Below are 20,179 nucleotides of genomic sequence, written 5' to 3'. Positions count from 1 at the left end.
CCAGAGAAGGAACACAAGCAGGGGGACTGGGAGACAGAGAGGCAGGCTTTCCGCTGATCAGGGAGCCCAATGCAGGGCTGCATCCTAGGACCCTGAGATCATGACCTGAGCAGAAGGCAGACGATTAATGACTGAGCCACCCAGGCACCCTAAGATCTAATGTTTAAATGGTTACAAATCTAGGTAAAGAAAGAATGTTAAATTAAATAAACATAATGGTTTTTCAAGACATTTTCATTATGCCAAATTTCATGGTTTAAAAATAAGGAGATTTGAAAAAAAATAAGGAAATTTGGTGCTCCGTTTTTTTTTTTAATTCAATAACATTAGAATTAATTTCAGCCCATATTTATATGACTCAAATATTTTGTTTTGGTTCTCTATCTTTTTGACAGATTTGTGCTTCTCAATCTTTTTTTTTTAATCATACACACATAGAAAATAAACATTTAAGTATGCCACATTATGGTAAGCTGAGAGGTTACTCTTGCCAGAAAGTACTGATGAAAGGTTTAGATGGCTCCTGGCCTTCGCTAATGTCCAAGGCATAAGAAATCAATATGTTTAGACTGAGATCTAGTCATGCCGCCTGCAAGCCACAGTGTGCACATGAGCTATGCCACACCAGCCAGTACGGCATTAACAGGAGCCACAACACAGAGGTGGGAAACATCGGCTTATCCATTGTTTGTTAACAGATATTTATTAATCAAGTATATTAATTAAGTATGACTTTTCAATGTCAATTTATATTTGGATCCAGCGTTTTATTCAGTTGTTTATACAAAATGGAGAAGTATGCCAATATACATGTAACAGTATTATATCATGATTTCTGGAAGGTTCTGTCAAGAACGGTGAAGGGTCTGACCATTTACTCTGCTTGCGAGTTTACAAGATAGCCTGCCACAGTTTCTTGGGCACAGGAAACAGACTGGGTCAGAGATAAAGAACTTTATTTTTCTAGACACGTGTGCCATGAGCATCTGCATATTAGTATCAGTTTCCATTTTGCCCAAGTCCCATTTGGCAATGTGGATGGACTCAGATGGTTGCACATACAGTGCTATAATACAGAATAGGAACCCTAAACTTAGGAACATAAATCTTTTATAATAGGTGGGAAGAAAGTTTATCTTTTCTTCCTGTATTCAAAGGCTACTCAATATGCAAATATCCTTAGATGAATAGACTAGTACAAAAGGCCTTTGCTTTCTCTGCTGGCAGAGATAAAGAAATGGCAGAGACCCATGGAGAATTATCTCCTAATAGGCACCAGTAGTAGTAGAAGCTTTCTTTTTTTGATACCAAGGTCAGCACTTCAAGTCAGCATTTAAATAAGAAATTACAGATTCAAAGGCCTTCAGAAACTAGGAAAGTGAAAAACAACAACAACAATAAAACATGAATCAACCTACGTGTGGCACAACAGAAAACATTTATATTTAAAAACTTACAGAGTGTTGTCTGCTATAGAAATATCAGCTCATTTTAAAGTAAGTCTAGAAAGGAGAAACTATCATTATTCTAACAGAAGAGGAAATGGAAGCCAGAGAAGGTAAGTAATTTGTACTAGGCCACATATCTAATAAGTAGTCGGGCCAGATTTTGAACCCAGGCAGTTGGGTTCCAACTTCATTGGTCTTACCTGTGATGCTCCTCTGTCTATACAGCAGGGACTTTGACTATCTAGTGAATAAATATCTGCTTAAAAACACTCCCCTCCCCTCTCTCCTATTTTCTTTTCTTCTTCTTCTTTTTCTTAACTGTACTTGGAAAATAAAATATGTATATTTTTTCTGAGCTGCCTCATTTCAATTCCTGATTTAATTAAATTTATGTTTTGATGGTGAAAATAATACACAAAATCAGAAACTGTCTTCTTTTATCTTGAGGGAAAATAACTGGCTGTTTGAGTTATGTCTGGCTAGCATATTTATGTGTGGAAGGGAGACGGTGTAAAAAAGGAAATTTCTCAAGTTCTATGAAGGTTGGATTTTCTGAAAACATAAAACAAAATATTTTGTCTTCAAAGCCTCAGGATAAGGCAGAATGCACTTATTTGAATCAAGCATTTCAATGGAATACCTTTTTCTGTAACAAATATGGAATACAGCAGCAAAACCAATTAATACTCAGTCATATTTCTTTTAACTCATCGGTAAAGTATAGAGGAAGGAGGAGAAAATATAGCAAGAAAGGTTTTCAATCTCAACCAAATTTGCGCAGTTTCCATACACCTCAGAAGCTCTGCTCCTAGCCTAGCAAATGATCTAATATTAATATCTGTCATACAGAAAGGCAATCTTGTCTTTTAATGATGCCCTTTCTAGCTCTAGAGTTCAATTCTTCCTTCACACATTAAGACAGTGTCAAAAAATTATAATGGCTAATACAAGGTTGAATTTTAACACTCCTCGTTAAATCCAAGTTTCCAAAGCATGTAATTTCATCCCATTTTATAGTGAATTTCCTTTTAGTCAAAAAGGGAAAAATATATCTAGGTTTTAGGGGTTTAAAAAATTAAGCTACTGATATTCTCCTTGGGAACATATATTCAGTTATATAAAACCTTATTCTTTTTTTAAATATATATTATAATAGCATTTTCTTTTTTTAAAAGATTTTATTTATTTATTTACAGAGAGAGAGAGAGAGAGAGAGATCACAAGTAAGAGAGACTGGCAGAAAGAGTGAGGAAGGAATCATGCTCTTTGCTAAGCAGAGAGCCTAATGTGGGCTTGATCCCAGGACCCTGAGATCATGACCTTGGCCCAAGACACAGGCTTAAACCCCTGAGCCCCTAAAACCTTATTCTTAATGCATTACATTAGTTTCCAATAAAAAAAATGCTGTTTGTTTGAATGATTTATTACAAAATTAACTTTTCTTTGCTATTTGCTCCCCCCCCAAAAAAAAAAAAAATCAATGTCATCAGATTGGCTGCTGAGGACAGAAAAATGAAGACATCATCTCATCGAGAACAAGACTATCCTCTTCCCCACTTTAGCGTCAGGAAAGAGCACTGATAATGTGTGGAATCTGATTAAGACGTAACTCAGAATTAGTTTTGAGATTTCATAAGTAAATTATTTGCCTCATCTCTACCTACCACATTGTGGCATGCCTTCATGTTCTCTTTTCTACTTCCGTTACACAAATTAATTTTCAGGGAAATTTTCACTGAGTTAAAGAAGTTTATAGATGGAACGAGACTTAGAAATTACCTCTTCTATCTCCATCCTTATAATTTTACAGTAGTTGGAATGAAATAACATTCAAGACTGAAGGGACAAACATAACCTGAAATAATATTCAAGACAAGGACAAACATCACTCATCATTAATGCAGTCTTCTCCACTTAGCCTGTATCATGTAGAGAGAGCTTAACTTAATTTAGAGCCTTAAAGTTTTCTTTAAATTGTATAACAAAATAAATAGTATTTTTACAGATATAGTAATCAGAAGGGTATAGAAATGAATCTTTCTTGGAGATTGGAATATAGAGCTTACTGGACTCTTAAAGTACAATATGGGCTTTTAGTCTTCTACAACTATGAATAATAACAACTTAGGTGGCTATCACTACTTTGAGTCCATTGGTCACTATAGATATATCTTCAAAAATGGCATATATTCAGAATGGCTGGCAGGGTAGATTCTGCAAGTTTGGAGGAATCCAGACCATACATTTTTCCTGTCTTTTATAATGCCACAGATCAGTGAAATTGTACTAATATCAGTTTCCATTTTGCCCAAGTCCTATTTGGCAATGTGGATGGACTCAGATGGTTGCACATACAGTGTTACAATACAGAATAGGAACCCTAAACTTAGGAACATAAGTCTTTTATAATAAGTGGGAAGCAAGTTTATCTTTTCTTCCTGTATTCAAAGGCTACTCAATATGCAAATATCCTTAGAGGAATAGACTAGTAAACTAGGGTTTATAGCTGATGTAAAGCTGATGTAGGGTTTATAGCTGATGCCTATAACTTAATACCTATATTCAAAAAAGGAAATTTCTAGCCATGATGCAATATCTTCTGAGATTTTTGTCAATTGAGTATCAGACTAGGCCACAGCTTCCCATATTGTATCTTTAAATGTGTGAAAAACCCGAGATAAACTAAAAAGGCTGCATGTTGCAAAAAATAGAAAAGAATACATTTCTTGTAGAAATGAAAAAAAATGATTAGCATTCAAAATATATCTCTATGACTACTGCAATCAGAAAATAAACCATGGTAGGGCATCTAGCTGACATGAGCCTCGAACTCAGGGCTGTGAGTGCAAGCCCCACATTGGGTGCAGAGATTACTTAAAATACAAAGCAAAACAAAGCAAAACAAAAATGAAAAAGAAAGCAAACTGTTGTTAAAAAAAAGGTATAATGATAAATGGAAAGTGAGATTAACAAAAATATGAAACTACAATTTTCAATTTCACAATTCCAACACAATTTGTTTTGGGTATCCATAAAATAAGTAATACCATTGTGTAAAGGACTTCAGTACTGATTGAGAAACTGTATATTCTAAGCTATTAAACACTGAGCTTTGAAAGCTTTTGATTTCTTAGTTTCACAGGCATCATCATGCTCTTTAACTTGTAATCTCTGTGCCAAGCCCATGCAAAGGGATTTAATACTAGGAAGGTAAAGGAGAAATAGATTCAGGAAGAAAGAATAATGGGAAAGGCATTTTCAAATAATGAAAATTAATTATAGGAAGTACATTTATTTGCTAAAGAATTTTGAATTTGAATTCAATTTGTATTGTTTTGTTTTGAATATTCCTTGTAACTACACAATTCTGTCAACTTCAAGTCCTCCTTTCAGCCTCCCAAGGAGATGAAGTCAGTTATGTAGACATACAAGGTTCTCTAATGGGAGGAATATATGATGAGATGATAAAATAATGTGTGAGACATTTCCATAAGAAATATAGAAAAAGAGACCTGTCTTTTAAAATGAGGCATTGGGAATCCAGAATAATACTTTGTTCCTGTAGATGACACCAGGTTTTGTTGTGTGGTACTGCTGCTTTAGCACTATTAGATGATTCTCACAATGAGACCTCTGCCCCCATAGACTCACCATGTGACAGCCTGTGGAGTAAATACATGTCCAATGCCTTCTCACTGCAGGAAATTCTCACAGTCAGGGAGATATCTGTAGGTTCTTCCTTCTGTGAGGGTACAAGGAACTTTCCAAAGAAGAAATAACATAAGAACTTCTTTTGTGTATTGAATATCTTTGGGTCCTTTAATAGCAGATGAAAAGGGAGCATTTTGAGACAATTTTTGCTGAATCTGCCTCGATTTTTCAAGAGCAATCATTGGGAGATGTGGCTCAGCTCTTTGAATGGTGAAGTAATATAAGCATCCCAAAATAAAGTACATTATAATGATTTCTACTACACAATGGAGCAAATATTGTTTCATTTCATACATCATATATCTATAGAGATTTGACATTTAAATGACATTATTGTGGATATATATCTTCTTTTAAATATAATCTTCCTGGGCAGCAACAAAACTCAGACTTCTTTCTATTAGTGACTAATGACCACACCAACACTTTTTCTATGTCCAGTTACTAAACAAATGTGCTAAAAAAATCACTAAATTCTAAAACTTGATTTCAAAGTAAGTACATTTCTGACATAAAGGGAGTGAAAAGAAAACACGTGTCAAATCTAGGAGAATAAAGATTCATCTTCTGCAACCAGAGAATAAAACTGAGTGCATGCAGAAGAAGATCTGACCTCGCTTGAAAAAGGAAGCAATTTATCTTCAAGGATGAAGAAGGCTCTTCATAACTATCATCTTAACACTTTTAAAAAATGATAAGCTAGACATTTCGAATGTAAACATGCACAGTCTTAAACATTAGGCTAAATATATCTAAATAGGGTTAATAAATTATATTTTTAAATAATTCATTCCACTAAGTTTATCTCACCATGTAATTAATCACTTTTTAATCTCAAATATGTATTATTGTTTTAGCAAAATTGTCCAATGGGTCCAGAATACTAATACATAATAAAATTCTTCAGCTGGTCTAGCATACATTTCACAGAAAGTTTAAAAGAGTATAGTTTTTCATTTCTGTTTTTAATCTGTACATGATCACAACTGCATTATCTTAAAAATAGTTTCTCCTTTTTTTAGATGTCTCTGTGCATCTAGTAGAGATTTAAGTATTGAGATATTAAGATAATTCATTTTGCCAAGTACAGCAAAGAGATGCAGAATTCTATGACCCACACCCACACATATAATCCTGAGAATATGAGTAACAACCAATAATAATATGAAATATAGTTTTTGCTTCTTTTCTTTCATTATCTTCTGTCATTGCTACATACAAAATGCTGGCTTCTATTACGCCTGCTACCAAAGCTTTTATTTCTGCTCCTTGACTCACAGTCACGGATGCTATTGTGGTATCTCTAGCATCTTTATGTAGTTGTCCATACTGCACAGCAAAGTACATCATTTTTTAGAGGGAGTGGATCAAGAGCCAAGTAGGATAATTTAATCAGTTATCAACAAATGCATGAAACACATCAAAGTTTTATAACTTATCCTGTTGTTATAGAAATATCCATCTTCATGATACTTAGGTAGGAAAAAAAAAAGTGACAGGTAAAGGCTAGTTTTGCTATTTAAAATTTGCAGACTATGTATTATGTATTACTATTCTCTGGAATAACAAAATGGTAATGTGAGTAAGGAATTCAGAAAAAAACAGGGGGATACTTCGTTTATAAATTTAGAGCTGTTCAAGTTTCCTTATGATTGGCTTGCTTGGTAATAGTAAAACTAGAGTTTTATTGCACTTTTAAATGTATTAAAATATTTTATTTGCTTATGGTCTCTTTAGGAAATTGGAAAAGATGACTATTTTCATTTTACAAAGTCAAACACCGATTTCCACAAAGCTTATATATTTAAGTCCAGGAGTTGAACACAGACTTTTGATTCTTTGTACATACTTGCAAAATTTACAGGAAGCCCCAAACTAATTTCACAGACCTATCTTGTAGAAATCTCTGTTTGTTTTATGTCCTTTAATACTACACTAAACTAAAAAGTAATGTGATATAATCTCTGAATAAACTATAGATTTCTCCCATATTCTGAAAACAAAGGTTACAGACTTATATATTTCATTTCAGCTTATCTTGGTTACTCATAAAATAAAAGCATTCTATATTATTAATTACCAAAAAACAATTGCTGAAGTATATATTCTCAATTTAAATAGTCATTTCATACCTGTAAATGTATGCATATGTACATGTAATTCCTTTTGATAGACAGTTAACTTACAAATGCAATCCTATATTCACATTTGTTTAATGATAAAACGAGAATAGAATTAATTACTGATTCAGTATATGCTTTTTCTTCAAGTTTCTTTCAAGTTCAAACATTACTATAGGTTAAGAATCATACCAATGGTTCGAATTAATTTATTTTCCTTTGCATTAATATATGCTGGTTTGGTTATCTGTATTTCTCTTAAATATATCATTTTGTTAATTAGGTTGAAATTCATGAGAGTTGCTGGAAATTAAAATCATACGAACAATTTCCGAATTATCATATAAGTCCCTACTTCATATCACCTGAGGTTATTTAATCATCAAAACAACTACATAGGATAAGTTTTATTTAGCTCTCTCAGAAACAAATGAAAAACTAGAGAATAAAAAGTGGTTAGATAAAATCTCCCCTTTACAAAGCTACTAGGTGAAAAGGCAGAAGGTGATTCAGACTCAGGCTTGTTGAAGATATGAGACGGCACATATCTTAAACAACATAATATTCTGCATCCAAATTTTCAATTCAATGAATAATATCTCCTAGAATAAAACTGTTTATTTTTTTATTTTTTAAAAAAGATCTTATTTATTTATTTGACAGAGAGAGAGTGACAGCCAGAGAGGGAACACTAGCAGAGGGAGTAGGAAAGGGACAAGCAGGTTTCCTGCTGATGAGGGAGCTCAGTGTGGGAATTGATCCCAAGACCTTGGAATCCTGATCTGAGCCAAAGGCAAACACTAAGGACTAAGGACTAAGTCACCCAGGGGCCCCATTAAAACTGTTTAATTTTTACATGTTACAAATAATAGATTCTGTGTGTTTTCTCCATTTTCAGGATGTAAGCATGTACAGGTACAAGAATGCTGGCATGCCGATTGATGTTAAAAGGACTAAGAGCTCTAAACTTTTTTAAACTCATTTAGTAGCATGATATTTATGTAGTTTTAAAAATTCTTTCTTTATTTATTTTTTAGTTTTTAAAATTCTTTAATTCAATTTATTTCTATGACAGTTCTGGAAAGTAGATAAAATAATCATTAGCTATATTATACAATATGAGAAGCAAGAAAGTTAAATGGCGTTCACAAGGTGCAATAATAGAAAAATTCAGAGCACATCATTTCTTAACACCCATCTTCCCTATGGATAAAACTGTTTTCATTATAAAAAAATTAACTTAATAATATTAGCAATAGTCTGAATAGAAATGCAAGCAGTGCACATTTTTTTCTTGAACAATAAAACAATCTTTATAATACAAAAGGAAAGGTAAATAATACTTTCAATTATATTAGTTTTTTTAAGGGAAGAATATACCTTGCTTTGCATCTTTTACCATTTCAGATATTAAACATTAATACAAATTTCTAATTGTCACATGGAATCGAAGCATCTTAAATTCTTTTGCTTCATGCTCACGATCCCTTAGTGTATTTCAAAACTACCGAAGTACTGCAGGGCTAGAAACATGATATATAAGCAAAGTGAACTTGAATTATTCTAAATTATTATACACTCTTTAAATAAATGACTGTAGTTGATTCTTTACATATTGGAGATGATGACGTAAATGAGAATTCTACTAATTAACTTCCTTCTAGAATGCAAAATGTATTAAAATATAATGAACTTTATTAATTTGAGGTTACATGTATATTGCTAAAACTCAACATTAACCACAGCAGTTACTTAAAGCTTAAATATTAGAAAAAATTCATATGGAGGAAAATTCTTTCATCAATTTGTTTAGGATTGCATAGCATTATTAGTGATAATAAAAAGCACATAAATATTTAGTTGGTTTTACTATTATTTTAAAATGATCTACAGATTCTGTACCCACTTACTGTCTGCACTTGGGGAACTAGCTCCCATCATTCAACTCTCGGTAGGCAAGTACTTGCAAATAAATGAAATTATTCAAAAGCATTTAATTACTATCTATGTGTCAGACAACAATATGAAATCTGGAAACATGCTGGTAGACATACATAGTTCCTGAGAGGAACTTTCTTCAGAAATGCTTTTTAAATTTGTATCTGAATGATTGAAATTTATGGTTCAGAGGACAGAGGAAAGAGTAGTTACAGATAACAGTAGTTACAGACAGAGTAACATGTTCAAAAGCTCTGAGTTTGGGTATCTAGAAAAAAAATATTAATTGCCGTGATAAAGTATTTACATTTTGTTTAAAATGTAATGAGAAATTTTTTTTTTAATTTTTAAATATTTTATTCATTTATTTGAGAGATTAAGAGAGGGAGAAGACAGAGGGAGAAACAGACTCCCTACTGAGAAAAGAGTCCAATGTGGAGCTCAGTCCCAGGACCCCAAGTTCATGACCTGAGCTGAAGGCAGACATTTAATCAACTGAACTACCTAGGTGAACCCATTTTTTTTTTCTTAAGGAATATAATCTATGATATTGTAATTGTCTTATATGGGAAAAAATGGCAGTTACACTCATTTTGAGCACAGCATATGTACACATTTGGATTTCTATATTGTACACCTGAAACTAATGTAAGGTTGTGTAAAGTACACTGACTCCATTTTTTAAAAAATATTTTATTTATTTATTTGACAGACAGAGATCACAAGTAGGCAGAGAGGCAGGCAGAGAGAGAGGGAAGAAGCAGGCTCCCTGCGGAGCAGAGAGCCTGATGCGGGGCTCGATCCCAGGACCCTAAGCCGAAGGTAGAGGCTTTAACCCACTGAGCCACCCAGGCGACCCTGACCCCATTTTTTTTTTAAGATTTTATTTATTTGAAAGAGAAAGAGAAAGGGATGCGAAACATAGAGGGAGACGTGGACTCCCACTGAGCAGAGAGCTTTGTTTATTTATTTCTTTTATTTTAGAAAGAATAAGACCCTAATATTATTTATTTATTTATTTATTTTTAGCCTATTTGGAGAAGGAAATTGTGTGGAACAAGTGAATCAGCATATTTGAGGAGTCAGGCCTTAGATTTCTTTCTTAAATATACTTTCAATGTATCATGCACGAAATGGAAACAGGACAATTAAAAAGGAGAGTAAAACATTTATAAGTATTCAGCAAAAAAACTTTGAAAAAATCTGAGGGACATCTAAGGGTTTTGAGGTTAATAACAGCAACAAATGTCTTAAAACTAAATGTTTTTAACATTTTACTTTATCTAAAGCCTATATATATCAACTTATTTAACTTATATTTAACATTTATTGTTTATTGGAAAGAGCTGATAACTGATTTTTAAAATTATTAATGCAATTATATAATATTAAACATTCTTACTCATTTCAAGTAGATTTTTTAAAGCAAGAACCAAAAAAAAAATAATAACAAATAATGACTAAAGGCTTAGTTCTAAGAAACAGGAAATGTATGAACTTCTTTGAGTAAAAGATTTCCTATATTAATAAAATATTACATGAAGTTAAATCTGTGGAAATGATACTATTTTATATGTTTTTGATACTAGTTGAAAATTAGTGATTTGGTGACTATTATAGGTTAAGATTAAATACTGCAAAATAATTGCATAAGTGTATTTAGACATTCACAGTGAATTGATGACAAGAAGTACAAAAGGATATGTAATTGTCCCTGTATCTGCCTTTATACATACTTTACATGTATTAAAAGCAATATAATGTAATTATCTTTTCAATATAATGATATAGCTAAACATAAAAACTTAGTCTAGCAAAATAGTTGTTTAATGTTCTTAATTATATTTATTTATATTGTATTTCACTAATGTATAAACAAAAGTAAGGGAAGATACATATTTTTAGAGCTTATAATAAAAAGAATGGAGAAAGACTTTTGGGTTAAAAGAGCAACTTTCCAAGCAGAGAAGATTGTCATTATTACCTCCTTCCTTAACAGGAGGGTCATTAAACAATTGTTACTCAGAACCATGACAGCTTAACCTATTTGACAGCCAGGTAGGACTTGAGAAATCAGGGTAATATTAAAAACTAACAAACAAACAAACAAAAAGAAACAAAACAAAAACAACAAAAATCCCCACAGAAAACAGTAAAAATATTAAAGGACTAACCATACATGTCAAAAAGATTCAGAAAGTCCAAACAATTTATGAAACTAGAACAACTGAAATGATGCCATGGTTGGACTTGAGCAATGTTCATAACCCATACCTCTTACTCCACATCCATAGGAAGAAAAAAATGTAGGTTCCTCATTAGTACATGATTACCACTGAGTCTCGTCTGAGTCATTCTGTTGACTAACATGGGTCTTTGTAGTCTTTGAAGGGAACAAGATTCAGATTGTGTCAGGAATAAAAATTTTTTCTGTTACTTTTGAAAATAAATTTTTATTTGTTTATTTATTTATTTTTAAAGATTTTATTTATTTATTTGACAGAGAGAGATCACAAGTAGGCAGAGAGTCTGGCAGAGAGAGAGGGGGAAGCAGGCTCCCCGCCCAGCAGAGAGCCTGATGCGGGACTCGATCTCAGAACCCTGAGATCATGACCTGAGCTGAAGGCAGAGGCTTAACCCACTGAGCCACCCAGGTACCCCGAAAATAAATTTTTATGTGTCAGAATGGTGGTGGGGTAAACAGAGAATCACATTTTCTATCTGAATATGTTAAGTGGACACAAGCCACTGTCTATGTGAAATACTTTTTCTCTCTAATCTGTTGTGCCCAAACACACTTTTCCTCTTCTCATCTGTAAGAATAAAACTTGGCGGAAGTAAACATAATTAAAAAAATGAAAATACAAGAATATAGATTAATTAGTGGGGTAAATCACAAACCCACTTTTGCTGAACATCAAATACTTGATTTTCATAATTATTCATAATCTAAGATGGTACATAAAATTAACCACTTGAAAAGGTTTGTGCTAAATTGGCTGCCCTTACATTAGAAGGGAAAGGAGAAAGGAAATTAGTCCTGTGTGACATTGAAATGCTTATATATTGACTTTATAAGCACACATCATTTTTAAGTAAAATACAACCAGAAGATTTATATTAAAAGTGTACATAGCAGTATTCTAGAAAACGATAAATTTTGGTTAAGGATTTTTCTAATACCAGACTGTTATAAATCATGTTCAATAATATTGGCAAGAATATCTCAGGATATCAAACTCCCTTGCTAAAGATACTACAGAAGAAATTATGTTGGTTTCAAAAGGGAGCAACTTACATGATTTGAACAAAGGTTGATTTGTGTTGCATAAATCAACTTATTAATCCATGAAGGTGAGTTTTGCTTTAAAGAAAAAAATGCAAATCTTGAATATTCTCTGTACTACCCCAGAGATAAGTTCCATATTTCTGAATTACCCTTTGAAAATTAAGTTTATTTCAATCATCTATCCTTCCATTTATTTATTCACATATTTATTCATTATGCAAATATTAATTTTAAATTCCTTCATGGATGAATAAAGAAGAAATTGAAATATAATATACTCATGTTCTCTCCTTTTAATTTCTATATAACTCCACCAATACACTTGATTGTAGATAAGGCAATCAGTTAAGGACCTGTGGAATGTTTTAATTGCAAATTATGGACTCATTAAAAAACAAAAAACAAAAAATATATTTCTTCACTTGGAATTTGGAGAAAAATCATTCAGGAATATAGGTGGGAGTTTAAAAAAAAAAAAAAAAAAAGTAAGGAAGCACTAAAAGTTCAAGACCAGTTCAGCAGATACGGAGTCCTGGGTAATAACTTGTATTACCAGGTGAAAAATGATCTCTATACAAGTAATAAAATTTCATTCTGTGATTAAGCCACAGACATTATAGTTAGAAAGTTATATATACATATATATGTGTGTGTGTGTGTGTGTGTGTGTATATATGTGATATAATCTTATCACATTATTTGAAAATTCACTAGATATTTTCATGAGCAATAAGCAAGGAAATGTTCTGAAAATCATATTGCTGGTACCAGACCTCAAAAAGGATTTTTCTTGTATAAATCAGTGATTCTCAATCATGCAAGGTTTTAAAATACACATGCTCAACTCTGCAATATTTATAATTTCAAAACTCATCTATTAATTAGAATTCATTTCCAAATAAAAGATTTTATAATAGCCTTGAAAACACAAAGTTAACCATTCAGTTAAAGTCAGGTAAATATGGCTCCACATGGAAGATTATAGTACTTTATCCATTCATGTATTTATAAATATTTATTGAGCTCTTTCCATGTTCTAATCAAAATGCTAAAAGATCTAAGGATACAGTAGTAAGCAGGATGTGGTTCCTGATCACATAGAGCTTAGGGTTGCTTTTTAGAAACAATTACACAGGCATTTAGCATTCAGTAAGATGGAACAAAAAAAATGTACAGTTACTTTGGGGAGGATATAAAATTTCATAATAATATCTAGGATTAAATTTTAACATGAAGTGGGAGTAAATCATAGGAAGAATACATCAGGTAGAAGAAGAAAGTGTAAAGGATAGCAACAGACAGATGACAGCACTTAATGGAAGTGATGTTAGATTTTAAACAGAGTCTTAACATGATGAGATTTAAATTTTAGAAAAATCACTGAATTCAGTCCCAGTGTGGGAAATTAATTAAGGTAAGAGAAGACTAAGTGTTGATATACCAGTTGAGAGTCGTTTTTGGCAATCCAGGAGAAAACATTTGGTGATCTGTACAAAATTTTGTTTTAGCAAAAATGGACTCATGATATGAATCATAAGGTACAAAAGGTGTAAGACTTTAAAGCTATCAAATTTTAGCACATGGACCTGAACTGAACAAAGAGAATTAAGAAAAATGAGAAGTTAAACATGACACATATTTCTGTCTTTGTAATACAGTGTATGATTGACTTTCTTTGAAATAAGGCACACTGAGGGAATTCAGGTTTATATATATCAAATAGGACCCTTTTCAAATTTTTCAGATGAAAATGTCAAGTAGGGTGTGAAATATATGTAATCAGATGATGGTAACTTCTTTTTCTTTATTCCTCTCTGCTCACTAATATTTATGTTTTAATTTCATCCCTGGGTAGACAGCCAAACTATATTTCCTACATTCCTGTGGTTAAAATGGGAAAGTAGTAAGATTTTGCTACTTCTTTCATTGGGATGTGGAATGTAATTCTTCTGTCAAACAAGAGTCGGTGTTAATAAATTGCTTGACAAATAGAATGTGGCAGAAATGACTCCATGAAACATTTGACTAGATCGACTGTGGCCTTGCCAACTTCTGCTTCAGTCTCTTGACACATTTTTCTTGGAAGCCAGATTCCATCCTCTGAAAAATTCTAAGCAGCCCCACAGGGAGAAACAAATGGAGAGGAAATGAGGTCCCTGTCCAACAGTGCAGCTGACTCACCAGGCCATGGCCAGTACCGATTTACCAGCTATATGGATAAGCTATCATGGATGTGGGTTGCCTTACCTCTGCCAATACTGTGGGGAGCAATAAGAGAAAGAGAGCTGAGCCCAGTCTGAATTCTTGACCCACAAAATTGTCAGTGATACAAAATTTTTTTCAATCATGAATTTCAGGGTAGTCTATTACAAGTAGGAGAAAATGAGAATAACGCCCCTGAGGTTAGCTGTGAATTTCTGGCTTAGTTCTGGTTATTGATGTTAATATGCTACTTCTGTGATTAGATCATAAAATGTAAATCTCTCAACCGTCTCAATATGTCCCTTCCACTATTTTAGCAGAGAAGACTTCAAATAGAAGCAGTCTGACTCCTATATGACTATACTGGGCAGAACTCTTCCAACCAATTAGGCCAACTTGGACTTTGATATGAGCAAAGAATAAATTTTTATTTTGTTGTACTACTTAAATTTGGAAATAAATTGTTTCAGCCCTAATTCCTTTCTGTATAGTACAGAAATTATGTTCTAAATGAGCTTATGCCTTTCAAAAGTGGAAAGGGACCAAAGGAAGGAGAAAAGGAAGCAACAAGGAAAGAAGGAGGAAAGGAAGGAAGAAAGGAAGGAAGAGAAGGAAGGAATAGGTACTTTTATTTCATAGTTAAATATTTGTCAACACTGTTCCATGATAACTTTTAGGGGGATAAAAAGAGTCAGGTAATTGTAATAATTATTTACTATTAGCCGTATAAAACAGAAATGGTGACTGTTCAAGCAGAATATCTCTTTTTCCAAGAGACAGTTGTTAACCCAAGAGTAAGTACAGATACTGACATATATCCTGAAATAAATCTTTTCTTTCCTTCCAGAGTTAACCCTGACTTTCCCTGAAAGCTTTCTCTTCTCTATAGGCAAGCATTTAAATCTTTTCTACAGAACCTATCATCAAGTGAAACAGTATATAAATTACCCATTTATTTATTGTTATTCGTCTTCCTTGCTAGCTAGAATTTAAACTCTTTTCTAGAATAAGTTACTCCTGGCAATCCTTAAGAACATATCTTTCTCTACAGAGAAATATTTTCCCCACAGAATTTATCACCATATGAGATCATTCATACTCTACATATCCATTTATTATTGTTTGTCTTAACTTACAAGAATTTAAGGCCCTTCTGGGTGTATATTTTTATCTTTACAATCTTTGTCTAATCCTAAGCACCCACTTAGGGTGTTGCTACTTTGACTGGCCTGGGGTCAACATCCCCTTATTATTCTCTCTATGAAAGTGTGTGGCAAGGACCAATTGTTCATCTTAGCTACCAGCTGCAGAAAACCTGTCTGAGAACAAAACTAACATGTGGGAAAACTCAGATATGAGAGAAAGAATGAATAAGAAGCATTTCTAGAAATAGTGGAAAGAGCAGAAACCATGCAACTTCCTGCTATCCAATATTGATTTTTTTTTCTCTGAAGTTAGTCATGAACTTTTGTACCTGAAGGAATCATGATTAGTAGAAAAATTATGAAGTATTGGAAGTATTTAAGTGAAAATTCCTGAACTGAGTCAAGGTGGGATCAGAGTGTAAGGATTATAACCCAATCCTTAGCTTGCCAACCTATTTTTTAGAGTAACGAAGCATCATATTAAGTGGGATATTTTTTTGTTTAGATATGCAGATGAGCATGTTAAAACTAGAATTTTGGGAAAATTGATAGAAATTATAAGGATATTAGATTTTGTTGACTACTTCTTGCGACCACTTTATAAACATATTATAAATTTCAGTCCAAGTAGTACGTTGGGCTCCCAGCTTGGTGGGGAGTCTGTCTCTACCTCTCTCTCTGCTGTTACCGCTACTCCCGCTCTCTCACTCTGTCAAATAAATAAATAAAATCTTAAAGAAAAAAAAAATGCTGTCTTTCTAGACTAGGTCTTTTATGGTAGGACACAGCACAACTGGAAATATTAATCATATGCTTTAAAAGTTGGTAATAACCACATTCTCTGCTCAAATATAAATTTAGCATAAACAGAGGTGTTGGCAGGGGGAGGGCAAGATATCTAGCTGGAGAAGAAACTAGACCACAAAAAACATCTTCCTGGTGAAGTTGGTAATCACATCCCCCCACCCAGTGAAGCAGGCCAGGGTGACAGCCTCTGCTTCACCATTTAGCCTATCCCATTCTTCCTCAAGGCAGAAGCTAAATGGAGATTACTCAGTCCTGAAGCCTGCCACCCAGACCTAGCATCTTCAAATGCAAGGTCTACTTCCAAGAGCCATTGTATTAAAAAAAAAAAAAAAAAAAAAAAAAAGATTTGGGGCTCCTAATTCAAAGAAATGCTAGTATATTACTGTTTAGCTTGAAAGAGATGCATGGTCAGCTAGGCCCCTAAACTGATGAATTAAAGTTGACCTTTGCAAGTGTCTGAGACAATTCACGTGCTAAAGAAAAAGCCTCTTCAAGAGCTATATCACAATTGGTCTTGGACAAAAATATCCTCCCAGAAATAGAGCTAAGAGCAGGCAGATTGGTTTACCACTTATGTCATTGCACTATTATTGCTTAAGATTCCTTGATTTATTTTTCTTGGTGGGGGAGGCAAATGGAGTATATCGACTTTATTTCTCAATCTATAAAAATGTATGTGGTAGTTTTCAAGTAATTATATTCCTTCTGGATTATGGAAGGTGATGGTTGCAGAATTTACCAAATAATGTTAGCAGAATGAAAATATATAAACAGGAAAGCATGGACATAAAGGAACCAATAAAGAGTTCATTATCATAGTAGAGGCAGATGTTGGTGACTTGAATAGAAGTGATAATGTTGAAGCTGGTGGGGTGAACTCATAGCTGGGTACACTTTGTAAATAGAATTAAAGAATTTGTTGATAACTTGGGTATACTGTGTCAGAGAAATCAAAGATGTTTCCAATATATTTTGTCTGAGCAATTGTGAGAGGAAGACTTACTGAAATAAAGAACACTGGGATAGGAGAAAGTTTGGAACAGCTGAAATTATGAGTTCTGCTTTTCATTTGTTGACTTTGAGATGTTTAAGATATCCAAGTCATGTTGCTGAGTAGGCAGTCAGATACACAAGTAAGAACTCAGAAGAAAGGACAGAACTATGATAGAAAATTTGGAGTCATCAGTATAAAAATTATATTTAAATCATTGGATTACTTACAGAAAGAATATATTTAGAAAAGGCATGAATTTTGAGAATCAAGCTGATGATCTATAGATTATATTGAGGAAATGGGACTAAAAACTGGGTTTGGGAAGATGGAGGTCATCATTGACCTTGAAAAAATACTTAATAGGAAGACAGCTTAACCTTTAAGAGGTCAGAGTTGTTTGATTTATTGTTAAGGTTTTAAAAATAACATATTATAATGGAAAATCACATGCTTGTGCATGTCTTCAGATTAAATAAAAATGAGAACATTATTTTATCTAAATATCATTCAGTATAGTCACTATACTTTCTTTTGTTCTTTCATTCATTAATATTTATAAAGCTGTTTATTATGGGGTTAAGCCAAAGGTCGGTGACAAAAAATTAAATGGTAATCATGTGATAGGCTTTCATATATTTTTTGTATTTATTTATGTTAGGGTCTGTGATCAAAGGAACGAGACTGATACAAAGCGAAGGTCAAGCAAAACTTTATTTCGCACCAAGCATCAAGAATCAAACTGACCGGTCAGGGCTATCTCTTACGAAAAGGCGATGATGATGATCCCGACAAGTTCACTCCCAAGAAGGCCGCTCCGGAGGAGGCTGCTATAGATGAGGTTGCTCCGCAGATGAGGCCGCTCCATGATAGGAGCCGCTCCCAAGAAGAGGCCACTCCCAAGACAAGGCCGCTGCTCGATGAGGTTGCTCCCTGGACAAGCCCGCTCCCAAGAAGAGGCCATTCTGGACAAGACTGCTTCCCGGACAAGGCCACTCCTGACGACGAAGAGGCAATGATGACAGCGACGATGACAAGGAGGACAACCCGGATGACACAGACTCTGCTCCCCATGATGCCACTCTGACAAGGCTGCCACCCAGAGGAAGCCACCGCTGCGGACAAGGCCACTCGTGGCTTGGGGTGGCAAGGCATTTTGCGGCGAGGCTGCTGGTGGCTAGGGGCCATTGGCATCTCAGGGCCGCTGGCGTCTTGGGACCGCTGGCGTCTAGGGGCTGCAGGCGTTGGGACCACTGACCTCTGTACCGCTGGCGTCTCGGGACCACTCGCGTCTAGGGGCTGCAGGCGTCGGGACTGCTGACCGCTGGACTGCTGGACCACTGGTATCTGGGCAGCTCGGGGCTGCTGGAAGCTGCAGGCGGCTGAAGGCTGCAGGTGGCTCAGGGCCGCCAGAGGCGGGACCACCGGAGGTGGGACCGCAGGCGGCTCGAAGCTGCAGGCCGCTTGAAGCTGTAGGCGGCTGGAAGCTGCAGGCCGCTTGAAGCTGCAGGCGGCTGGTGGCTGCAGGCGGCTGGAGGCTGCAGGCAGCGGCTCGGCCCGCTGGAGGCTGCAGGGGGCTAGAGGCTGCAGGCTGCGGCTAGGGGCCGCCGGAGGCTGGAGGCTGCAGGCCGGGGTTCGGGGCCACCAGAGGCAGGACCGCCGGAGGCGGGGCCACAGGCGGCTCGAAGCTGCAAGCAGCGGTTTCCGGCCGCCGGAGTCGGGACCGCTCACGGCGGTTACAGCTCCTCCACTCCGCCGACTCTTCGCTCCCATCCAATCTTCCGCTCCCACCGACTCTTCTTCTGCTCTGGTCACAGCTCTCCTCTCTTCCTGCTACCCTCGCACAGCAACCTTTATGCGGTTGGTTGAGCCCCACCCCTATACAGGTGGCCAATCGGATCTCAATTCACCCTAGTGGATATACACATGCTGCACCGATTGGACATCTCCACCTGGCCTGCCCCACCCCTACATCCGGGGCCCACAAGCAAGATCCTCTGGGAGTGGCAGGCCCTTACAATTTACTCATTCTTAAATTTAAGAAACTATCAATTTATGGAAATGTATTAAATAAAATTGGATAAACATAGCCATGTGTCTGTTATATGAATGTCTTAGAGATGCACAAGAAACTAAACACTTATATTTTAGTCTTTGTACTCACAGCTCAAATATCATCCTTAAGACATCAGGCATAACTTTAGATTAAAAGGTTTTTAACATTTGTATTGTAATTATAAAATTATCAGTGAACAGATGCATGTTATCTGTTTTAGGAATCTACATGTTACATGGAGATTTGAATGTAATATTCAAAAGCTATATAAGTTTACGATTTTTTTCATTTATATTATAACTTAAAGGGTTAAATTCACATAAACATCAAACTGAATAATTTCAGTTTTCCAGTTCACATTTTCAGGATGATGTAAATTTACTAACATTTCCTTAAATTACAGTTATGGGGAGATGAGCAGAACAATCCCCCCCCCAATTTTATTATTGACAAATAATGACTGATATATGCA

General features: G+C 34.9%; 1 protein-coding gene across 1 annotated transcript; it reads right to left on the bottom strand.

Moving 5' to 3' along the window:
- Positions 1-449: 449 nt before the first annotated feature.
- Positions 450-19,424, bottom strand: LOC116582404 (proline-rich protein 36-like). Its single transcript, XM_032329750.1, has 4 exons — positions 19,164-19,424; positions 18,640-19,112; positions 16,927-16,932; positions 450-486 (listed from the first exon to the last, which is right to left on the bottom strand). The coding sequence occupies exons 1-4, from the start codon at positions 19,422-19,424 to the stop codon at positions 450-452; spliced, it is 777 nt and encodes a 258-aa protein (XP_032185641.1).
- Between the last annotated feature and the right edge of the window lie 755 nt (positions 19,425-20,179).

This window comes from Mustela erminea, chromosome 2, assembly GCF_009829155.1.
Source record: "Mustela erminea isolate mMusErm1 chromosome 2, mMusErm1.Pri, whole genome shotgun sequence".
In the NCBI taxonomy this organism is placed as follows: domain Eukaryota; kingdom Metazoa; phylum Chordata; class Mammalia; order Carnivora; family Mustelidae; genus Mustela; species Mustela erminea.
The sequence above is the reverse complement of the archived record's forward strand: the minus strand, read 5'-3'. Positions and strand labels throughout refer to the sequence as shown.